This window comes from Nerophis ophidion, linkage group LG15, assembly GCF_033978795.1.
Source record: "Nerophis ophidion isolate RoL-2023_Sa linkage group LG15, RoL_Noph_v1.0, whole genome shotgun sequence".
In the NCBI taxonomy this organism is placed as follows: domain Eukaryota; kingdom Metazoa; phylum Chordata; class Actinopteri; order Syngnathiformes; family Syngnathidae; genus Nerophis; species Nerophis ophidion.
The window spans coordinates 8,595,611-8,618,268 of NC_084625.1; the positions used below are offsets into that span (position 1 = coordinate 8,595,611).

At 43.1% G+C, this 22,658-nt stretch overlaps 1 protein-coding gene across 1 annotated transcript; it reads left to right on the plus strand.

Annotated features, from left to right (window-relative positions):
* The first annotated feature begins 31 nt into the window (after positions 1–31).
* On the plus strand, positions 32–22,544 carry LOC133569216 (LYR motif-containing protein 4B-like). The gene is made up of 3 exons (XM_061921446.1): positions 32–191; positions 11,159–11,279; positions 22,333–22,544. The coding sequence occupies exons 1-3, from the start codon at positions 103–105 to the stop codon at positions 22,378–22,380; spliced, it is 258 nt and encodes an 85-aa protein (XP_061777430.1). The 5' UTR covers positions 32–102; the 3' UTR covers positions 22,381–22,544.
* The last annotated feature ends 114 nt before the right edge of the window (positions 22,545–22,658 follow it).

Genomic DNA, 22,658 nt, shown 5'->3' on the forward strand with positions numbered 1-22,658 from the left:
GAAATAACAGTCACACAACCATCAATTGTGAACAGGCGCTCTTTGGGCTCAGTCGTAAGCGGGGTCTTGAGCGGAGTTGAAGCGAGGATTGCTGTTAGCAACATGATGGCGGCTTGCCCCACTACGCAGGTTTTGTCTCTCTATCGGATGCTTTTGCGAGAAAGCAGCAACTTCACCTCCTACAATTACAGGCAAGTCATACACCTCAGTAAATACAATCTTTTCACAGGTGGGTTTAACCGTTCAGCGAGCTGTGTGATGGATGCTAATGTAGCCGGTCTGTTGATCTCTGACGTCACTGAATCCACATTGTTATTTAATCCATATTGTTATTTCAACCACCGTGCCGCGGCACACTAGTGTCCCGTGAAATATTGTTTGGTGTGATTATGTAACTTCACCTAATTGCGTTAAAAATATTTTTTGCAAACTAATAATTATTGTCTGTGTCGTCAAGAGCTCAGTACAGTAACTGTGTAATACACTTCCATATCAGTAGGTGGCAGCAGGCAGTTAATTGCTTTGTAGATGTCGGGAACATTTGTCCAGGGTGTACACTGCCCGATTGTAGCTGAGATACGCTCTAGCGCCCCCCGCGAACCCAAGGAGTATACCGTATTTCCTTGAATCCCCGCAGGGCATATAGTACGCGCCTGCCTTGAATTATTGCCGGGTCAAACTCACTTCGCAAAATAATTACAACATGCTTAGTCAAACTCGTGACGTTAAGAGTGACACTTCCCATGAATTGATTAACGTGGACCCCGACTTAAACAAGTTGAAAAACTTATTGGCTTGTTACCATTTAGTGGTCAATTGTACGGAATATGTACTGAACTGTGCAATCTACTAATAAAAGTATCAATCAATCAAACAAAAAATAAGTCATCATTTTCAAAATGGAGGAGGCTGATTTCAATACCGGTACTTTGAAATCGCATGAAGGGAAGAAGATTAAGAGTTATTTAGTAGGGATGCACCGATTAATCGGTAACCGAATATATTCGGCCGAATATGGCAAAAAAAAGCCACATTCGGCCTTCGGTGGAATGAGTTAAGAACAAGGCCGAATAGTGGCGTGTGACGCAATTTTTTGACGCGGTGACGCAATCAACCAACGTGAGGTGACGTTGGGATATGTTGTCCATCCATCCATCCATCCATCGTCTTCCGCTTATCCGAGGTCGGGTCGCGGGGGCAGCAGCCTAAGCAGGGAAGCCCAGACTTCCCTCTCTCCAGCCACTTCGTCTAGCTCTTCCCGGGGGATCCCGAGGCGTTCCCAGGCCAGCCGGGAGACATAGTCTTCCCAACGTGTCCTGGGTCTTCCCCGTGGCCTCCTACCGTTTGGACGTGCCCTAAACACCTCCCTAGGGAGGCGTTCGGGTGGCATCCTGACCAGATGCCCGAACCACCTCATCTGGTGGGATATGTTATGTACCTGTATAAGTGTATGAGGTTACAAGCACACACTTAATTGAGATTTACTTGAGCCTTCTGTTTACATTATTAGCATATCTACTGTGGCTAAGCAGACTTTTGCCAAAAGGACAATAATTCATTTGTTGTTGGTTTATCCACTTTAATGCACTTTGTTTTTTTTTTGAATGCATGTTTTGTTTGAAGGCCTAATATAAATGAACAACTTTGTGCTTTTTTTGAAAAGCAAAGGCTAATGGAATATTAAAAAAATGTCAATATTCAATAAAAAAATACTTTATTTGAAAAACATGTCTAAATATTTATTCTAGGCTATTTATGCAATATAAAAAAAAATGTGAAAAACTGCATTCATTATTCGGTATTCGGCCTTTGGCCAAGCGTTTAAGTTTTATTCGGCTTCGGCCACAAATTTCCATTTCGGTGCATCCCTACTATTTAGTAGGATTTAAGGTCCAAGCTTACATCACACTCAAATTTTGACTGCATCCCTTTGGTAAGTGCCGGAGTAAGAAGAGGTTTTAAAATAATTAGCGCATGCTTACTTTTACCGCGTGCCTTTGGTAAGCGCAGGAGTGAGAAGAGGTTTTAAATTAATTAGCGCCCCAGCGGCAATTCAAGGAAATACGGTATGCTACTTTTAAACTTTCATGCAGAGAAGGAAATCACAACTAAGTCATTTGACCAAAAGTGTATTTATTAAAGTTATTAAACAATGGCACAAACCTTCAAGTCATTTCCAAAACATAAAGTGCAAGGTTGTCCGAGACATTTTAAGTGTCAAATATAATAGGAGATCAAATAGTATTCGTCCTTCACTATGTGGTATGTTACTACGGTTATGAAATTCTCTTCATTCTCTAGCGAGTGACTTTTCAAATGATGCTACATATTAGCAGTAATGCTACTTTTTATAGCAACGCTTTTGCCCCACACTTGACAAATTACGGTTGTGAAGTGAAGTGAATTATATTTATATAGCGCTTTTCTCCAGTGACTCAAAGCGCTTTACATAGTGAAACCCAATATCTAAGTTACATTTAAACCAGTGTGGGTGGCACTGGGAGCAGGTGGGTAAAGTGTCTTGCCCAAGGACACAACGGCAGTGACTAGGCTGGCGGAAGCGGGAATCGAACTGGCAACCCTCAAGTTACTGGCACGGCCGCTCTACCAACCGAGCTATGCCGCTGTTCGACATATTCCCACTTGAAGCCGAACCACCGCCAGACGATGGAAACCCTGTTGTTTTTATTGGGAATTAAGTCTTCCTTCATTTGTTACCAGATCCGCACCTTCTTTCTCTCGTATTCCCACTCGTACGGTTACATTAGCAGCAAACGTAGCCCAGTCTGCCAGCTCTCTGCTCTGCGAGGGCGTATACGTGTGCGAGGTATGACGTGACAGTATGTGACGTATGTAAGAATGTGCGCCTGCTTGTCTTCGAGAAGGAAGGAGTGAGAAGAGCCTAAAGTGTAATGCCCGCAGCTAAAAGCAACTGCGTGAGAACGTATACTCGAATATTACGATATAATCATTTTCTACATCGCACAGAGACCAGCCCTACTGCATAATCTACTAATAAAAGTCTCAATTAATCAATCAATCGATATATCGCCCAACCCTACTGCGTAATCTACTGATAAAAGTCTCAATTAATCAATCAATCAATCGATATATCGCGCAGCCCTACTGCGTAATCTACTGATAAAAGTCTCAATTAATCAATCAATCAATCAATCGATATATCGCCCAGCCCTACTGCGTAATCTACTGATAAAAGTCTCGATCAATCAAACAAAAACACAGTCGCGCTAATGCTGTTTCTACGGAAGCTGTATTAATTGTCCATCAACATGGGTGTGAGGTCCATCCATTTTTCTACCGCTTGTCCCTACCGGAGTCGCGGGAGGTGCTGTAGTCAATCTCAGCTGCATTCGGGCGGAAGGCGGGATACACCCTGGACAAGTCGCTATCTCATCACAGGGCCTGGGTGTGAGGTGTTCCAGCTAAAATGTTTGTGTTAATATGATAATAAATGGGCGATTTGTGTTAGTACGATAATGAGTGTGTTTACATTTGACCCCTGGGGACAAACGCATCCATCCATTCTCTACCGCTTGTACTTTTTGGGGTCGCGGGGGGTGCTGGACCCTATCTCAGCTGCATTCGGGCGGAAGGCGGGATACACCCTGGACAAGTCACCACCTCATCACAGGGCCAACACAGATAGACAACATTCACACTCACATTCACACACTAGGGACCATTTAGTGTTGCCAATCAACCTATCCCCAGGAAGCCCACGCAGTCACGGGGAGAACATGCAAACGGCAATCACAAGGACCCCGAGCCCAGGAATCGAACCTAGGATTTTTGTATTGTGAGGCACACGTACTATCCCCCGTTTCACCGGTCTTCACCCTCCCAAATATATTACACTCTATACATCCATTCATACATTAAACTACTTTCATTTATTTTCACAGAAAAAAACACTCATTTTTAAAGTGCGGCGACTTTTATTTTTATTTTGTTTTTGGAGGTGGGAGGAAGCCGGAGTACCCGGAGGGAACCCACGCAGTCTCAGGGAGAACATGCAAACTCCACACAGAAAGATCCCGAGCCCGGGCTTGAACTCAGGACCTTCGTATTGTGAGACACATGTTCCAGCTAAAATGTTTGTGTTAATATAATAATAAATGAGCGATTTGTGTTAGTACAATAATGAGTGTGTTTATATTTGACCCCTGGGGACAAATGCAATTTTTTTAATTGAATTGAATTATAGTCTAACTTACCCTTAAGTGAGTCGCTAATTGGCTTACTTCAATTCATTTAATTGGTTTTACTTTCAGTTTCACTTCCTTTTATTTTGTTAATCCCTAGTAATCCCTCTTGCTGTACAGTTACTGCCTCAGCATTTTCGCCCACTTAATAAACTCACAAAGGCACCACATTCAGTGTTAAAGGCCTACTGAAATAAGATTTTCTTATTTAAACGGGGATAGCAGGTCCATTCTATGTGTCATACTTGATCATTTCGCGATGTTGCCATATTTTTGCTGAAAGGATTTAGTAGAGAACATCGACGATAAAGTTCACAACTTTTGGTCGCTAATAAAAAAGCCTTGCCTGTACCGGAAGTAGCAGACAATGTGCGCTTGAAGTCACGGGTTGTGGAGCTCCTCACATTGTTTACAATCATGGCCACCAGCAGCGAGAGAGATTCAGACATAGAAAGCGACGATTTCCCCATTAATTTCAGAAAGGATGAAAGATTCGTGGATGAGGAAAGTGAGAGTGAAGGACTAGGAAAAGCGATTCAGATGTTATTAGACAATTATACTCGGATAATTCTGGAAAATCCCTTGTCTGCTTATTGTGTTGCTAGTGTTTTAGTGAGATTATATGGTCGTACCTCTACAACCTGAAAGTCGGAGGGGTGTGGTGACCGCCAGTGTCTCCGAGGGAAGCCACGTTTCTCAAAGAGGCGTAAGCAGCCATTGGGGCCGGGCTGAAATTTCAATTTTTTTCCCTTACTCCACGGTGGAAGCATCCGACGGTCGGGGGCGGCCGGTGGGAGGAGGCAAGAGAGTCGCACCTGCCTCTTTGGCAGGTGCAGGAGGAACGACGCAAGCTCTTTGCTCATGTCTACGGTAAGAGCCGACTTATTACCACCATTTTCTCACCGAAACCTGCCGGTTGACATGTGCTAGGGAACCATGTTCGCTTGACCGCTCTGTTCCATAGTAAAGCTTCACTGTCATCTTTCGGGAATGTAAACACTGGCTGTGTTTTTCTTGCTAAATGCAGCCGCAATACACCGCTTTCCACTTACATCTTTCTTCTTTGACGTCTCCATTATTAATTGAACAAATTACCGCGACGTTTTAGCATGATACTTCCGCGCGAAATTTAAAATTGCTATTTAGTAAACTAAAAAGGCCGTATTGGCATGTGTTGCAATGTTAATATTTCATCATTGATATGTAAACAAACATTCAGACTGCGTGGTCGGTAGTAGTGGGTTTCAGTAGGCCTTTAAGGAGGGAGACTCAACAGGAGAAGATGGTAACGCCCATGCACTTGTTGATTGTCAAGAGATGACCTGATTGTGTCAAGACGTCGCTGCAGGCTCCGAAACGGCAGCTGACGCCGGCGCCGGCAGAACCTCCTACAAGTCGCGGCGGAGATGTTTGCTGAGTCTGGGAGAAGAGGAGATGGAAATAAGAGCAGACGAGGGATGAAACTTTGATGAATCTCTGCAGGAGAAAGTGCTTCAGTGCAGCTCCTGTGAGTCGCAGGGTAGAGGAAACAACAACAAATGTTCGTCGGATCAGAATCAGGCCGGAAGGTTCCCCCCCAAAGTCAAATGACGTAAAAAAGAGTTTTCTTTTTATCTCCTCCTCATCTCTTTCTGTCTTCTTTTCCTCCGTCTTATAAAACGCATTGGCTCGTCATCCCTCCATCATGTCCTTGTACGCCGCTCGTGTTTAACGACGGCTCGTAAATCCGATCCATCGCTGCTTTACTGGCTCGGCCTTAAATCCTAAATGAGCAGCACGCACGCACACAAATAAAAAGAGTGAAAGTGAAACTTCTCAAGGTGGCAGAGGAGCCTGCCAGCTGTGCCGCATGCAGCCCTGCTCCATCAAGAGGAAGAATGCAGGCCAGTAATTGGTTTCCCCCCAGAACTTGACATGTGTTCACAAAACAACATCATTAGAGTCCTGGCCTGTCCTAACAGGAGGTGGACCACAACGTTGTGTACACTCCCTCTCCTGGCCGACTATCGGTTTATTGATCTCCAGCGTGGTGTTTTCTGTCCACAAGCCTCACAAATCAAATTAGCGCCGACAGAGCCCAGTCGCTCAGACTCGGGCGACCTACGCCTGCGATCCGCGCCCCTCAGCTGTCAACCTGCAGTAATTTGGCTGTGAAGTCCATCCAGTTGAGTTTGGGTCAGAATCACTTTATCATTTATGACTTTATTCCATTTTTTGTGTTGTTGTACAGCTTCTCTTTAGGCTTGTGTCCTTCGTTTTTTATTTTTTTAAAGTCTGCCATAATGTAAAAAAAATAGTTTTTAATGACGTTCTAACAGTAATATGATTCCCTCCAAACTTGAGAAAAATCTTTCATCCCTTTGATTATTCACTCCACTTTTAAAGGAAGAGGCGCTCAAATGCATGCTTTTGAAGTTGCGTCTTCGTGATATGATGAAAGTAAAATAAACAAACTTCTCCCATCGACATGATACTGTGTCTGACCGGCCCCAAGTAGGCTTCGCTAAACATCTTAAAATAAGCAGCGGCATGGGACTTGAAGGTTTGATTGTTTTTTTTTTTTGTTGCGATGAGGCTATTTCTTCTCAAAAAGAGGGGGAGCTTGTGTGACCCCTGGGAAGGATAGGATAGAATAGTATAGACTTTATCCCACAACGGGGAAATTATGTGGTTGCGGCGCAGATACAAAAATAAGGTAAAAACACAAAGGACATAAAATACATTAAAAGAGCCCAGAGCTGATGCGACCAGTTTTCACTATAGCGGCGCTATTTCCCCACATAGCTACAAAAGTCAAACACGGAAAAAAATTTAAATGAGCAAATAATATTACATATTGTGCACATATGATTTCATCATGCTTAGACAAAGAAAACAAAAACACCGCTGTGGTCTCTGCTGTGCTCCACACGTCACCTGCACTGCCAGAGAATGGGACAGACCGAACAAAGCAACCAAGAGAGCCAACTGTGTCCTAGGCTGCCCACTAGCTCTCGGTCAATTTCCAGTCCGCATGGATGAGCGAGACTACGTCTAGGGAGACCGAAGTGTCCAATACAGGCTCGTTTAGCCAGAGCTCCGTGAAGCTTGTCCATCTCAACGCTCAACGTTAGTTCGCATCTTCCCCGGTCTCTCCACGTGGACTCCTGTGTGGCAGAAAGCCAGCTGCCAGTTCTCAACCTTTTTTCAGTGATGGACCCCCTGTGAACATTTTTTTAATTCAAGTACCCCCTACTGCCCCTCTCACCTCCCAGGAGGTGATCAAGGGTGATGGGTCAAATGCAGAGAATAATTTCGCCACTCCAAGAGTGTGTGTCACAATCATTGGTACTTTAACTTTAACTTTAATCCAGGGGTTAGTGAACCTATGGCTCTGGAGCCAGATGTGGATCTTTTTTAAATCTTAGCTGACATTGCTTAACACGATAAGTAATGAATAATTCCGCTGGTAATCAGTTTTAAAAATAACGTTCAAAATATAATACATTTTCTTGCATTCTAATACATCCATCCGTTTTCTACCGCACCTGTTCAAGAAGTCGCATTATTTGCTAGGAAGTATTTCATTTATTATTGGTTAGCTTCAGAATAACAATGTTTTTAAACAAAATAAGAGACTTATTGTACTCTAAAGATGTTGGGCTTACTTAAAAATGCACGCATTTAGTTGTATTCAGTGTTAAAAAATATGATATGGCTCTCACGGAAATACATTTTTAAATATTTGGCTTTCATGGCTCTCTCTGCCAAAAAGGTTCCCGACCTCTGCACTAATCAGAGCAAAGCATTTTTGGTTGGAAAAAAGAGAGAAAGAAGTAAAATACAGCACTATGTCATCAGTTTCTGATTTATTGAATTGTATAACAGCGCAAAATATTGCTCATTTGTAATTGTCTTTCTTGAACTATATGGAAAAAAAGATATAAAAATAACAAGTGATTCAATTATGAATAAAGATTTCTACACATTAGGGGTGTAACGGTACACAAAAATTTTGGTTCGGTACGTACCTCGGTTTAGAGGTCACGGTTTGGTTTATTTTAGGTACAGTAAGAAAACAACAAAATAATTTTTGGGGTTATTTATTTACCAAATTTTTAAACAATGGCTTTATCCTTTTAATATTGGGAACACTATAATAATTCTGCCCACATTAAATCAAATTAAACTGCCTCAAGTTGTTGCTTGGATTAAATAAAATTACGAAACCTTTGTTCTACATATAAAAAGTGCAACATAAGACAGTTTCAAGTCAACTCATCATGCTTAATTTTTTACAGCATTTGGGAAGCCTGTAGTTGACTTTTATTATGTAAATGTTATATTTTTGTCAACATGTGATAGCAGGGACCCTGCCATTCAAAACTAGGCTGCTACATTACTAATGATTAATATAACTATAGCTGAAAAAATATTACAATAGCAATAGGATAGACTATTCATCCCTGAACACCATGGAGTTCATGTTAAACAACAGAGAGACAGGGCTTTGCTGACCCTAACACACGCACACACACACAGCAGAATGAGCTAACGTTACGCTAAAAGCTAATTAGCCTTCACCTCAAGACAGAACTGCGAGCGAGCTGAGCTGCAGTTTAGGTTTCTAGAAGGTCAACGGGCTCATAGTGATGTTAGTAGTAGTTGTGACTGGGAGGTGTTTTTTATCATTTGGGGAGAGTACGCTGTCTGCTGCTCACATGGTAAACACATACCTGCTCGACACTGAAGCATTGACTACATGCACTCTGAATACGCACTGCTGATTGGCTTTGCAAAGCAGCTTTTTAAGACATTAGCTTACAAACTCGTTCGATACACCTCCGAACCGGACCGAAACCCCCGTACCGAAACGGTTCAATACAAATACACGTACCGTTACACCCCTACTACACATAGAAGTAATCATCAACTTAAAGTGCCCTCTTTGGGGATTGTAATAGAGATCAATCAGGAGTCATGAACTTCATTCTGAACATTTCTTCACAAAAAACAAATCTTTAACATCAATATTTATGGAACATGTCCACAAAAAATCCAGCTTTCAACACTGAATATTGCATTGTTGCATTTTTTTTCACAGTTTATGAACTTACATTCATATTTTGTTGATGTATTATTCAATAAATATATAAAAATCCCACGTACCCCTTGGCACACCTTAAAGCAGTGGTCCCCAACCACTTGGGCCACACAACAAATTAAAAAATAAAATAAAAATAAAAATGATATATATATATATTTTTTTAGTTATTGAATCAACATAAAAAACACAATATATACATTATATATCAATATAGATCATGGGTGTCAAACTCTGGCGCGCGGGCCAAATTTGGCCCGCCGTGTAATTTCACTTGGCCCTTGAGGCAATATCAAATTAACATAAGAGCTGGCATTAACAGTAACACCGCATTCACCACTAACACTCTTACTTGCAAACCCTCTAGATTTTTCCGGGAGACTCCCGAAGTTCAGTGCCCCTCCCAAATTTCATCCCGGACAACAATATTTGGGTTGGGCTTTAAAGGCACTGCCTTTGGCATTCTGTACAACCTGTCTCCACGTCCGCTTTTCCTCTATACAAACAGCGTGCCGGCCCAGTCACATAAGATTAAATAGATTAGATAGTACTTTATTTATTCCGTCAGGAGAGTTCCTTCAGGAAAATTACAATTTTCAGCACAATCCCATTCAAGATCAGACAAACATTACAGGGAGACAGAACAGGATCGCTGACGGGTCTGCCGGCTTCCAGCGCCCCTTACAAAAAAGATGACATACAGGTAAACAAGGGGGGGAGAAAAAAATAGAAGATTAAAATAAAATTTAAAAAAATCGGTCTTAGCCTAGGCCCTGGAGTGGGGGTGCAGACTGAGGCCAAGGGAAAAAAACAACAACTCATAGCCATAGTCAAACATCAAAGAACACAGAGGACATTAAAGACATTATAGCAGCAGATACAACCAGACACTTCTACATACAGCTATGAATAAAAAGTAAAAGAAACTGTGGTGGCCTCTGCGGTGTTCCACGCCATCGTCTGCTGGGGAGGAGGGAGCATGGCCAGAGACAGAAGCAGACCCAAGAAAGCAACCAAGACAGCCGACTCCACTCTCGGCCAGTGTCCAGTCCGCATGGATGAGCGAGGATACGTCCAAGGTGACTGAGTTGTCCGACACCTGCTCACCCAGTCAAGACACCGCGAAGCCTCTCCTGTCCCCCGGCTTATACACACACACACATGTGAATGCAAGGCATACTTGGTCAACAGCCATACAGGTCACACTTAGGGTAGCCGTATAAATAACTTTAACACTGTTACAAATATGCGCCAAACTGTGAACCCACACTAAACAAGAATGACACATTTCGGCAGAACTTCCGCACCGTAACACAACATAAACACAACAGAACAAATATCCGGAAAGCCTTGCAGCACTAACTCTTCCGGGACGCTACAATATACACCCCCCGCTATCACCAAACCGCGTCCACCTCAACCCCATCGCCCGAAAAGAGGCATTCAATTTTTATTTAAATTTTATTTGATGCGCCATTGATATTTTTTAATTATTTATTATTATTTGAAACTTGATTTTGCATGTCACTATAAAGTTATATAAGCCTTGCTTGTTCAATATTCAATGCAAAACTTGTTTGGGTCCCTATTAAAATGTTCATTTGTTCAACCTCGGCCCGCGGCTTTGTTCGGTTTTACATTTTGGCCCACTCTGTATTTGAGTTTGACACCCCTGATATGGATCAATACAGTCTGCAGGGATACAGTCCCTAAGCACACATGATTGTATTTCTTTATGAGAAATAAATAGATAAATAAACCACTGGGCTAAATGAACCTTTTGAACATATTTTGGGACTTGTAATGTGACTTTGTAGCTCACATGACAACAAAGTGTGTTTGTGTGTTGCAGGACCTATGCAATGCGGAGGGTGCGCGATGCCTTCAGGGCCAACAGGAAAGTAGAGGACCCCAAAAGGGTGGAGACGCTGTTGCTGGACGGCTGGCAGTCGCTGGCACTGATAAAGAGACAGGTGATGCCCACACTCAGATCGTACACTCGTCTCACACGCCGGCCACTCCCGCTTTGAGTTCACCTTCCCTCGTCGTCGCCGCCTTATTGTGTTTGTACTGTTGTAACTCGGTTAGGGAGTAAAGATGATGGATTGCAGCCGCAGATCTAAATCAGCAAGTTGTGTTTAATGAGCAGAGGAAGCGCGTCGGTGTTTAACAACAAGTCTTAAAAGGGGGGGGGGAAGCAGGGAGGAAGAGGAGGATTGCAGAGGCGGTTTGATGGATAGATTCACTCACAGGTTGTCCGCCTGCTGCCACTAGTGCAGCGTGTGTGTGTGTGTGTGTGTGCGTGTGTGTGCGTGCGTGTGCGTGCGTGCGTGTGTGTGCGTGTGTGTGTGTGTGTGTGTGTGTGTGGCCATTAGTGCCGCTTAATGTCACCCCGGTGTCACTCAGCTTTGGTTTCCTTTCTGTCATTCCGGGTTACTCCGACAGAATCCCAGTCAGGCGACAGTAAATTTCTCCAAGGGAGATTTTACCTGTCAGGTGCATTGCCAATGGCGCCCCTGCTGGCTGCACCCGAGTAGCACGCGCCACGGCGTCTCCCATCAACAGTCAATCTATCGTTACGGCCGCCCATGTGTACTTTTGCTGCGGCGTGCTCGTGAAATCGCCCCTCAGTGATGATGCACCCTGCGCTTTTGGGAATGCCGCGCAGACGAAAGTAGGACAACACCCTGCGTGAACGCCTGCGTCACCTCCTCCTCCGGCCCCCGCTCATTTGCCTCGCCCTAAGCCCCGCCCCCTTCCCGCTCCCCCGCCTGTGTTCGTCCTCCCTCGTTCAATCAGTGGAAATCCGCAGCCCCCGTCTACCCGCCTTCCCGCCTGCATCTCCTGGAAGCTGTGCACCCTCAAGGCTGCCGCTGCTTCACAGCACCGTGACAGCCAAGATTATAACCCCTGTGTTCTTTCTTTTTTTTTTAAATACCCTTGCTCTTTGATAGTAGACTGTGTGTGTCAGGTGACCTTTCTCCCGGTGACCAGGTGTCTGTCTGATCTTTGTCCGTGCGCAAGAAAATGAAGTGAACACGCACCTGCCAGTCCACTCTTAATGAATTACATTGTTCATTGATTACATTTCCCAGCAGCTGATTGGTTGGCTTGTTTAACGAGACAGTGCAAAATATGAGACTGCAGCGGAGAGAAAAAAATAATTGAGGTGCGTGTTGATGTTAAAGGTCAAGACACAGACACATCGGTGACGCTCACAGGCAGACGGCGGTGGTATCGCTTTCACACGAGTTGGAGTTTCCTGCCGCGGAATCTCCTTTTTCATACGGGATCTCTTCTCCGCCATGTTGGGAGAAGACCTTTATTTAAAATATTTATATATATATATATATATATATGGCAGTGAGGGTGGGGTGGCTGTTAGATGACGTCGTCTAATTTGCATATTTACCAGTGGACACATAACTGATGGAAAATAAGGGAAATTCCCTCCCTCCCTCAACTCGGACGAGTTTCATTTGAATGTGTTTGTTAAAATGTTTACTTAAACGTTCACTCTGCAGACCAAAGTGGCCAAATTAGGTTTTTTTCTTTCAAACTGATTTTCTCCAGCTGACTGTTGACCCTGCAAGTTAAATGTGATTTTTATCAGACTCCATTGCCAAAAGCGCATGTGGCCCCAATGTGTCCTCTACGTCAGTGGCTCTCAAAAGGGGGTAGGCGTACCCCTGGGGGTACTTGAAGGTATGCCAAGGGCTACGTGAGATTTTTTTAAAATATTCTAAAAAAGCAACAATTCCAAAATCCTTTATAAATATATTTATTGAATAATACTTCAACAAAATATGAATGTAAGTTCATAAACTGTGAAAAGAAATGCAACAATGCAATATTCAGTGTTGACAGCTCGATTTTTGTGGACATGTTCCATAAATTTTGATGTTAAAGATTTCTTTTTTTGTGAAGAAATGTTTAGAATGAATTTCATGAATCCAGATGGATCTCTTTTACAATCCCCAAAGAGGGCACTTTAAGTTGATGATTACTTCTATGTGTAGAAATCTTTATTTAAAATTGAATCACTTGTTTATTTTTCAACAAGTTTTTAGTTATTTTTATATATTTTTTTCCAAATAGTTCAGGAAAGACTACTACGAATGAGCAATATTTTGCACTGTCATACAATATAATAAATCAGAAAATGATGACATAGTGCTGTATTTTACTTCTTTATCTCTTTTTTTCAACCAAAAATGCTTTGCTCCGATTAGGGGGTACTTGAATTAAAAAAATGTTCACAGAGGGTACATCACTGAAAAAAGGTTGAGAACCACTGTTTTATGTCACTTGCATGCGCAGTGCGATAAAGTCAAAATAAAATAAATTTGACCGGGACGAAGTCGCTACTACTAAAAAATAAAATAAAAGTCGCCGCAGTGTTCTTTCATGAAAATAAATATAGTGAAGTGAATTATATTTTTATAGCTCTTTTTCTCTAGAGACTCAAAGCGCTTTACATGGTGAAACCCAATATCTAAGTTACATTTAAACCAGTGTGGGTGGCACTGGGAGCAGGTGGGTAAAGTGTCTTGCCCAAGGACACAACGGCAGTGACTAGGATGGCAGAAGCGGGAATCGAACCTGCAACCCTCAAGTTGTTGGCACGGCCGCTCTACCAACCGAGCTAAATCGCTAAATATAAGTAGTATAATGTATGAATGGATGTATATAGTGTAATATATCTGGGAGGGGGAAGCACGGTGGATAAAAGGGTTAGTGCATGTGCCTCACAATACAAAGGTCCTGGGTTTGATCCCCGGGCTCGGGGTCATCGTGATTGGAATTTGGATGTTCTCCCCGTGACTGCGTGGGTTCCCTCCGGGTACAGGGGCTGTATAGCTCGGCTGGTAGAGTGGCCGTGCCAACAACTTGAGGGTTCCAGGTTCGATCCCCGCTTCCGCCATCCTAGTCACCGCTGTTGTGTCCTTGGGCAAGACACTTTACACACCTGCTCCCAGTGCCACCTACACTGGTTTAAATGTAACTTAGGTATGTAAAAGCACTTTGAGACACTAGAGAAAGGCGCTATATAAATATGATTCACTTCACTTCACACTACTCCAGCTTCCTCCCACCTCCAAAGACATGCACCTGGGGATGGGTTGATTGGCAACACTAAATGGTCCCTAGTGTGTGAATGTTGTCTGTCTATCTGTGTTGGCCCTGCGATGAGGTGGCGACTTGTCCAGGGTGTACGCCGCCTTCCACCCGATTGTAGCTGAGACCACATTAAGGATAAACGGTAGAAAATGGATGGATATTTGGGAGGGTTCTAATCTTTCAATGGCTGTTAAGTAGAGGAGACACTTTCAAAGTAAAACGGTTTCAAAATAAGAGTTTTCTACCTATTTGAACATCGATAATTTGAATATAATTATGGCGCTCAAGATGAATTTCCGGTGGGCCGCCACTCGGAAGTAAAAGAACGGAAAACACAGCAACAATAATGTTGTTTTTCGACCGAGGAGGACAGCTTTTGAGAAAATATTCCATCCATCCATCCATCCATCATCTTCCGCTTATCCGAGGTCGGGTCGCGGGGGCAGCAGCCTAAGCAGGGAAGCCCAGACTTCCCTATCTCTAGCCACTTCGTCTAGCTCTTCCCGGGGGATCCCGAGGCGTTCCCAGGCCAGCCGGGAGACATAGTCTTTCCAACGTGTCCTGGGTCTTCCCCGTGGCCTCCTACCAGCTGGACGTGCCCTAAACACATCCCTAGGGAGGCGTTCGGGTGGCATCCTGACCAGATGCCCGAACCACCTCATCTGGCTCCTCTCGATGTGGAGGAGCAGCGGCTTTACGTTGAGCTCCTCCCGGATGGCAGAGCTTCTCACCCTATCTCTAAGGGAGAGCCCCGCCACCCGGCGGAGGAAACTCATTTCGGCCGCTTGTACCCGTGATCTTATCCTTTCGGTCATGACCCAAAGCTCATGACCATAGGTGAGGATGGGAACGTAGATCGACCGGTAAATTGAGAGCTTTGCCTTCCGGCTCAGCTCCTTCTTCACTACAACGGATCGATACAACGTCCGCATTACTGAAGACGCCGCACCGATCCGCCTGTCGATCTCACGATCCACTCTTCCCCCACTCGTGAACAAGACTCCTAGGTACTTGAACTCCTCCACTTGGGGCAGGGTCTCCTCCCCGACCCGGAGATGGCACTCCACCCTTTTCCGGGCGAGAACCATGGACTCGGACTTGGAGGTGCTGATTCTCATTCCGGTCGCTTCACACTCGGCTGCGAACCGATCCAGTGAGAGCTGAAGATCCCGGCCAGATGAAGCCATCAGGACTACATCATCTGCAAAAAGCAGAGACCTAATCCCGTGGCCACCAAACCGGAACCCCTCAACGCCTTGACTGCGCCTAGAAATTCTGTCCATAAAAGTTATGAACAGAATCGGTGACAAAGGACAGCCTTGGCGGAGTCCAACCTTCACTGGAAACGTGTCCGACTTACTGCCAGCAATGCGGACCAAGCTCTGACACTGATCATACAGGGAGCGGACCGCCATAATAAGACAGTCCGATACCCCATACTCTCTGAGCACTCCCCACAGGACTTCCCGAGGGACACGGTCGAATGCCTTCTCCAAGTCCACAAAGCACATGTAGACTGGTTGGGCAAACTCCCATGCATCCTCAAGAACCCTGCCGAGAGTATAGAGCTGGTCCACAGTTCCACGACCAGGACGAAAACCACACTGTTCCTCCTGAATCCGAGGTTCGACTATCCGGCGAAGCCTCCTCTCCAGTACACCTGAATAAACCTTACCGGGAAGGCTGAGGAGTGTGATCCCACGATAGTTGGAACACACCCTCCGGTCCCCCTTCTTAAAGAGAGGGACCACCACCCCGGTCTGCCAATCCAGAGGTACCGCCCCCGATGTCCACGCGATGCTGCAGAGTCTTGTCAACCAAGACAGCCCCACAGCATCCAGAGCCTTAAGGAACTCCGGGCGGATATCATCCACCCCCGGGGCCTTGCCGCCGAGGAGCTTTTTAACTACCTCAGCGACCTCAGCCCCAGAAATAGGAGAGTCCACTACAGATTCCCCAGGCACCGCTTCCTCAAAGAAAGACGTGTTGGTGGGATTGAGGAGGTCTTCGAAGTATTCCCTCCACCGATCCACAACATCCGCAGTCGAAGTCAGCAGAACACCATCCGCACCATACACGGTGTTGATAGTGCACTGCTTCCCCTTCCTGAGGCGCCGTATGGTGGTCCAGAATCGCTTCGAAGCCGTCCGGAAGTCGTTTTCCATGGCTTCCCCGAACTCTTCCCATGTCCGAGTTTTTGCCTCCGCGACCGCTAAAGCTGCACACCGCTTGGCCCGTCGGTACCCGTCCACTGCCTCCGGAGTCCTATGAGCCAAAAGAACCCGATAGGACTCCTTCTTCAGCTTGACGGCATCCCTCACTGCTGGTGTCCACCAACGGGTTCTGGGATTACCGCCGCGACAGGCACCAACAACCTTGCGGCCACAGCTCCAATCAGCCGCCTCGACAATAGAGGTTCGGAACATGGTCCACTCGGACTCAATGTCCCGCACCTCCCTCGTGACATGTTCAAAGTTCTCCCGGAGGTGTGAATTGAAACTCTCTCTGACAGGAGACTCTGCCAGACGTTCCCAGCAGACCCTCACAATGCGCTTGGGCCTGCCAGGTCTGTCCGGCATCTTCCCCCACCATCGCAGCCAACTCACCACCAGGTGGTGATCGGTAGAAAGCTCCGCCCCTCTCTTCACCCGAGTGTCCATAACATGAGGCCGCAAATCCGATGACACAACTACAAAGTCGATCATGGAACTGCGGCCTAGGGTGTCCTGGTGCCAAGTGCACATATGGACACCCTTATGTTTGAACATGGTGTTTGTTATCGACAAACTGTGACGAGCACAAAAGTCCAATAACAAAACACCACTCGGGTTTAGATCCGGGCGACCATTCTTCCCAATCACGCCTCTCCAGGTTTCACTGTCGTTGCCAACGTGAGCGTTGAAGTCTCCCAGTAGGACAAGGGAATCACCCGGAGGAGCACTTTCCAGTACTCCCTCGAGTGTACCCAAAAAGGGTGGGTATTCTGAACTGCTGTTTGGTGCGTAAGCACAAACAACAGTCAGGACCCGTCCCCCCACCCGAAGGCGGAGGGAGGTTACCCTTTCGTCCACCGGGTTGAACTCCAACGTACAGGCTTTGAGCCGGGGAGAAACAAGAATTGCCACCCCAGCCCGTCGCCTCTCACTGCCGGCAACGCCAGAGTGGAAGAGGGTCCAGTCCCTCTCGAGAGAACTGGTTCCAGAGCCCTTGCTGTGCGTCGAGGTGAGTCCGACTATATCCAGCCGGAACTTCTCTACCTCGCGCACTAGCTCAGGCTCCTTCCCCCCCAGTGAGGTGACGTTCCACGTCCCAAGAGCTAGCTTCTGTAGCCGAGGATCGGACCGCCAAGTGCCCTGCCTTCGGCTGCCGCCCAGCTCACAATGCAACCGACCTCTATGGCCCCTCCTATGAGTGGTGATTGTGCCTCCGGAAAAAGAGGAGAGAGACAAGAGCACTCTAAACGGGCCTTTAGAAGGACCGTGAATAATGAATGAGGAGGCTTTAGAAAACACACACAGGACGTTGAAACACTTAAAAGTGCAACGTCGAGGAGGGTGCGGGCGTGTTCCAACATGTGTGGAGGCTGACACAGGAAGTCCCAGGTGAGTAGAAGACGTCTAAATGCGTCAAACACCAACGGCAGCCATACTTTAAGTACTTTCGCATCTAAATATATATAAATATATAGACTCTGTAACACAAACTTGGGACTCCTGTCATCCTCAAAATCAACATTTCCTTCTTGGATGAACTTTAAAGTGCATGAAGAACATGAAAAGTTATGCAGCAGGGTTGGCAGACAGGAAGTGAGAGGTCAGATGTGTTGAAGGAGACGAAGTGATGGAGACAATCCAGCCGCAGCAATTTACATGAAGGCCACGCCTCCTCCCTGCCGATTGGTCCAGAGGGCCACACTCCTACGGCACACGCTGGCCAATCAGGACGTCTCTCACACACCCTCCACGCACAGCCAGCAGTGATTTGTTGGTGCGTGTCGCCCTCTGGTGGCGACGTGGCGCCATTAACCTCTGGAGGAATAGCTTCTGACTATAAGAAAAGAAGTTCAATAATAATTGATCATGGATTGTTTATATAATAAAACCGAAATATAAAGAAAAAATATCTTTTTTTAGATAAATCGATCTAATGCTGTAATGCATACCATGAATTGATTAACGTGGACCCCGACTTAAACAAGTTGAAAAACTTATTGAGGTGTTACCATTTAGTGGTCAATTGTACGGAATATGTACTGTGCTGTGCAATCTACTAATAAAAGTCTCAGTCAATCAAAAAGTATGTTTTTCCATCTGAAATACACTTAATGTTAAGCCTGAAATTAGCATCAGTGTGGCCCCTGGGCCATTTGCGGCCCTCAGTTATTATTTTTATTTTCTAACATTCTGAAAATACTATTTAAAAACAAAACAAAAACAATGATTCAAATTATTATTGTTATAATTTATTTACTTATTCAAGGCTCTAATTACTTCGCATCAAAAATTCTATTTTTTGGGGACATTTTTTTTGTGTGTTTACCAAATGTAAAACAAAGTTTTCTTTGACACAAAGGGAATGAAACAAACAAACTTAAGGAATAAAAAAAATTCTAATCAACAGACAGATGTGAAGTTGAAAGTAAAAAAAAAAAAAATGTACACTTATTTTTAACACTTTAATGAGTTTTGGATCCCCAGGGATTGTGGTTGGATTTTTTTTTTAAACTGTCTATGCTCAAAAAATAGTAATGAAAGATCTATTGTTATTTTTAAATTACAACATTAAATATAGTTAAGATGGAAGAACATGCTTTTTGATTGATTGAAACTTTTATTAGTAGATTGCACAGTTCAATACGTATTCCGTACAATTGACCACTAAATGGTAACACCCATATAATTTGTTGAACTTGTTTAAGTCGGGGTCCACGTTAATCAATTCATGGTATGCATTACAGCATTAGAGCGATTTATTTAAACAATATATATTTTCTTTATATCTTTGGTTTTATTATATAAACAATCCATGCATGTTCAATTATTATTTAACTTATTTTCTTATAGTCAGAAGCTATTTCTCCAGAGGTTAATGGCGCCAAACAAACTTTAAAAAAAAAAAATAATAATAAATTCTAATCAACAGACAGATGTGAAGTTGAAAGTAAAAAAAAAAAAAAATGACACTTATTTTTAACACTTTTATGAGTTTTGGATCCCCAAGAATTTTGGTTGGATTGTTTTTAAACTGTCAATGCTCAAAAAATATTAATGAATAAATGTTATGAATGAATGATCTTTTGTTATTTTTCAATTAAAACATTAAGTATAGTTAAGATGGAAAAACATGCTTTTTGATTGATTGAAACTTTTATTAGTAGATTGCACAGCACAGTACATATTCCGTACAATTGACCACTAAATGGTAACACCCCAATAAGTTGTTCAACTTGTTTAAGTCGGGGTCCACGTTGAATAATTCATGGTATGCATTACAGCATTGGAGCGATTTATTTAAAAAATATTTATTCTCTTTATATCTTCGGTATTATTATATAAACAATCCATGCATGATCAATTATTATTTAACTTCTTTTCTTATAGTCAGAAGCTATTCCTCCAGAGGTTAATGGTGCCAAACAAACTTAAATAAAAATAAAAGAAAATCTACAGACACATCTGAAGTTGAAAGTTAAAAAAAAAAAAATGTGTCACTTATTTTTAACACTTTTATGAGTTTTGGATCCCCAATAACTGTGGTTGGATTTTTTTTAAAACTGTCAATGCTCATAAAATATTAATGAATCAATTTTATGTAGGGATGCACCAATTAATCGGTAACCGAATATATTCGGCCGAATATGGCAAAAAAAGCCACATTCGGCTTTCGGTGGAATGAGTAAAAACAAGGCCGAATAGTGGCGTGTGACGCAATTTTTTGACGCGGTGACGCAATCAACCAACGTGCAGTGACGTTGGGATATGTTGTGTACCTGTATAAGTGTATGAGGTTATAAGCACACACTTATTGAGATTTAGTGGGGCCTCTGTTTACATTATTAGCCTGTTGTGTAGGCTACCTGTATAAGTGTATGAGGTTACAAGCACACACTTAATTGAGATTTACTTGAGCCTTCTGTTTACATTATTAGCCTGTTGTGTAGGCTACCTGTATAAGTGTATGAGGTTACAAGCACACACTTAATTGAGATTTAGTGGGGCGTCTGTTTACATTATTAGCCTGTTGTGTAGGCTACCTGTATAAGTGTATGAGGTTATAAGCACACACTTATTGAGATTTAGTGGGGCCTCTGTTTACATTATTAGCCTGTTGTGTAGGCTACCTGTATAAGTGTATGAGGTTACAAGCACACACTTAATTGAGATTTACTTGAGCCTTCTGTTTACATTATTAGCATATCTACTGTTGCTAAGCAGACTTTTGCCAAAAGGACAATAATTCATTTGTTGTTGGTTTATCCACTTTAATGCACTTTATTTTTTTTTTTGGAATGCATGTTTTGTTTGAAGGCCTAATATAAATGAAAAACTTTGTGCTTTTTTTGAAAAGCAAAGGCTACTGGAATATTAAAAAAATGTCAATATTTAATAAAAACATACTTTATTTGAAAAACATGTCTAAATATTTATTCTAGGCTATTTATGCAATATAAAAAAAATTGTGAAAAACTGCATTCATTATTCGGTATTCGGCCTTCGGCCAAGCGTTTAAATGTTATTCGGCTTCGGCCACAAATTTTCATTTCGGTGCATCCCTAATTTTATGAATGAATGACCTATTGTGTTATTTTTCAATTACTCCAATATTCCACTTTGAAAATTTGTTTGGGGAAAAATATTGCATATATTGTGCCATTGGAAGAGGGTTTTGACGAAAACGGCATAGAACATTAAAACATTAAAAAAATGTATATTGACAGATAGACCTGAAGTTAAGCTTTGAATATAAAAAAATACTTACATTTGAATAGAATTATGACTGGGACACTTCCAGGTCCCTGGGACCAAACTTGAAGAGAGCCCTAAAATTAGAAAAAAATATTTATTGAATTGGATTTGCAAATAAAAAATATCAAATATATATATATATATATGACTTATTTTTAAATATAATTATGACTGGAACACTTCCAGGTCCTTGGGACCAAACTTGATGGGAGCCCTAAAATTAAAAATATATTTATTGAATTGGATTTGCAAATAAAAAATATCAAAATATATATATGACATATTTTAAAACATAGTTATGACTGGGACACTTCCAGGTCCCTGGGACCAAACTTGAAGGGAGCCCTAAAATTAAAAATATATTTATTGAATTGGATTTGCAAATAAAAAATATCAAAATATGTATATGACTTATTTTTAAATATAATTATGACTGGAACACTTCCAGGTCCTTGGGACCAAACTTGAAGGGTGCCCTAAAATTAAAAATATATTTATTAAATTGGATTTGCAAATAAAAAATATCAAAATATATATATGACTTATTTTTAAATATAATTATGACTGGGACACTTCCAGGTCCCTGGGACCAAACTTGAAAGGAGCCCTAAAATTAAAAATGTATTAATTGAATTGGATTTGCAAATGAAAAATATCAAAATCGCCCCTGCATGCTTCAATTTTTCCGTGCGTGGCCCTCAGCAAAAAAAGGTATGGACACATCTGGTTAGGACTCAGCAGTTTGTGCATCACAGCGGCGTCACACTTGACCATAATTGGCCCTTGCATTTGAACACATTGGGTAATATTGACACAGCGACATGCCGCCTGGAAACCCACAGCATACACAAACAAAGTGGGTAAATAATAAGTAATAAAGTCACACGAAATGCCAAAAAGGCAAACATCCGACCAATGAAACTTTGGCACTGTCTTGCAGGTGACCATTGGCGGTATGTTCCAGACCCAGAAGACGGTGATGGAGTAGCACGCAGGTGGAGGATGGGGACCTGACATCACAGCCAATCAGCACTTCCTGCTTCTGAGGTGGGAGGGGCCTTGTGGGAGCGTACTTCAGAGGGTTCAGAAGATCTATTGTGAATGTTGTATATTATTTAATAGCAAATAAAATGAGTGACACAAGTGAAAAGATCAGAAGGTTCCTATGGCTTTATTCAGGCAGGGAACCGACACGATGTTACCGTCATGTAACTTCTTCCTCTGCAGCAACATTATCGCAGTGAAGAAAGGGAGGGGCGGTCAGGT

Bases quoted from the DNA above. Each gene is read 5' to 3' on its own strand.
- LOC133569216 (XM_061921446.1), top strand. From the start codon at position 103: ATGATGGCGGCTTGCCCCACTACGCAGGTTTTGTCTCTCTATCGGATG. The intron at 192-11,158 runs GCAAGTCATACA...TGTGTGTTGCAG, and splicing joins TTCACCTCCTACAATTACAG to GACCTATGCAATGCGGAGGG. The intron at 11,280-22,332 runs GTGATGCCCACA...ACTGTCTTGCAG, and splicing joins TGGCACTGATAAAGAGACAG to GTGACCATTGGCGGTATGTT.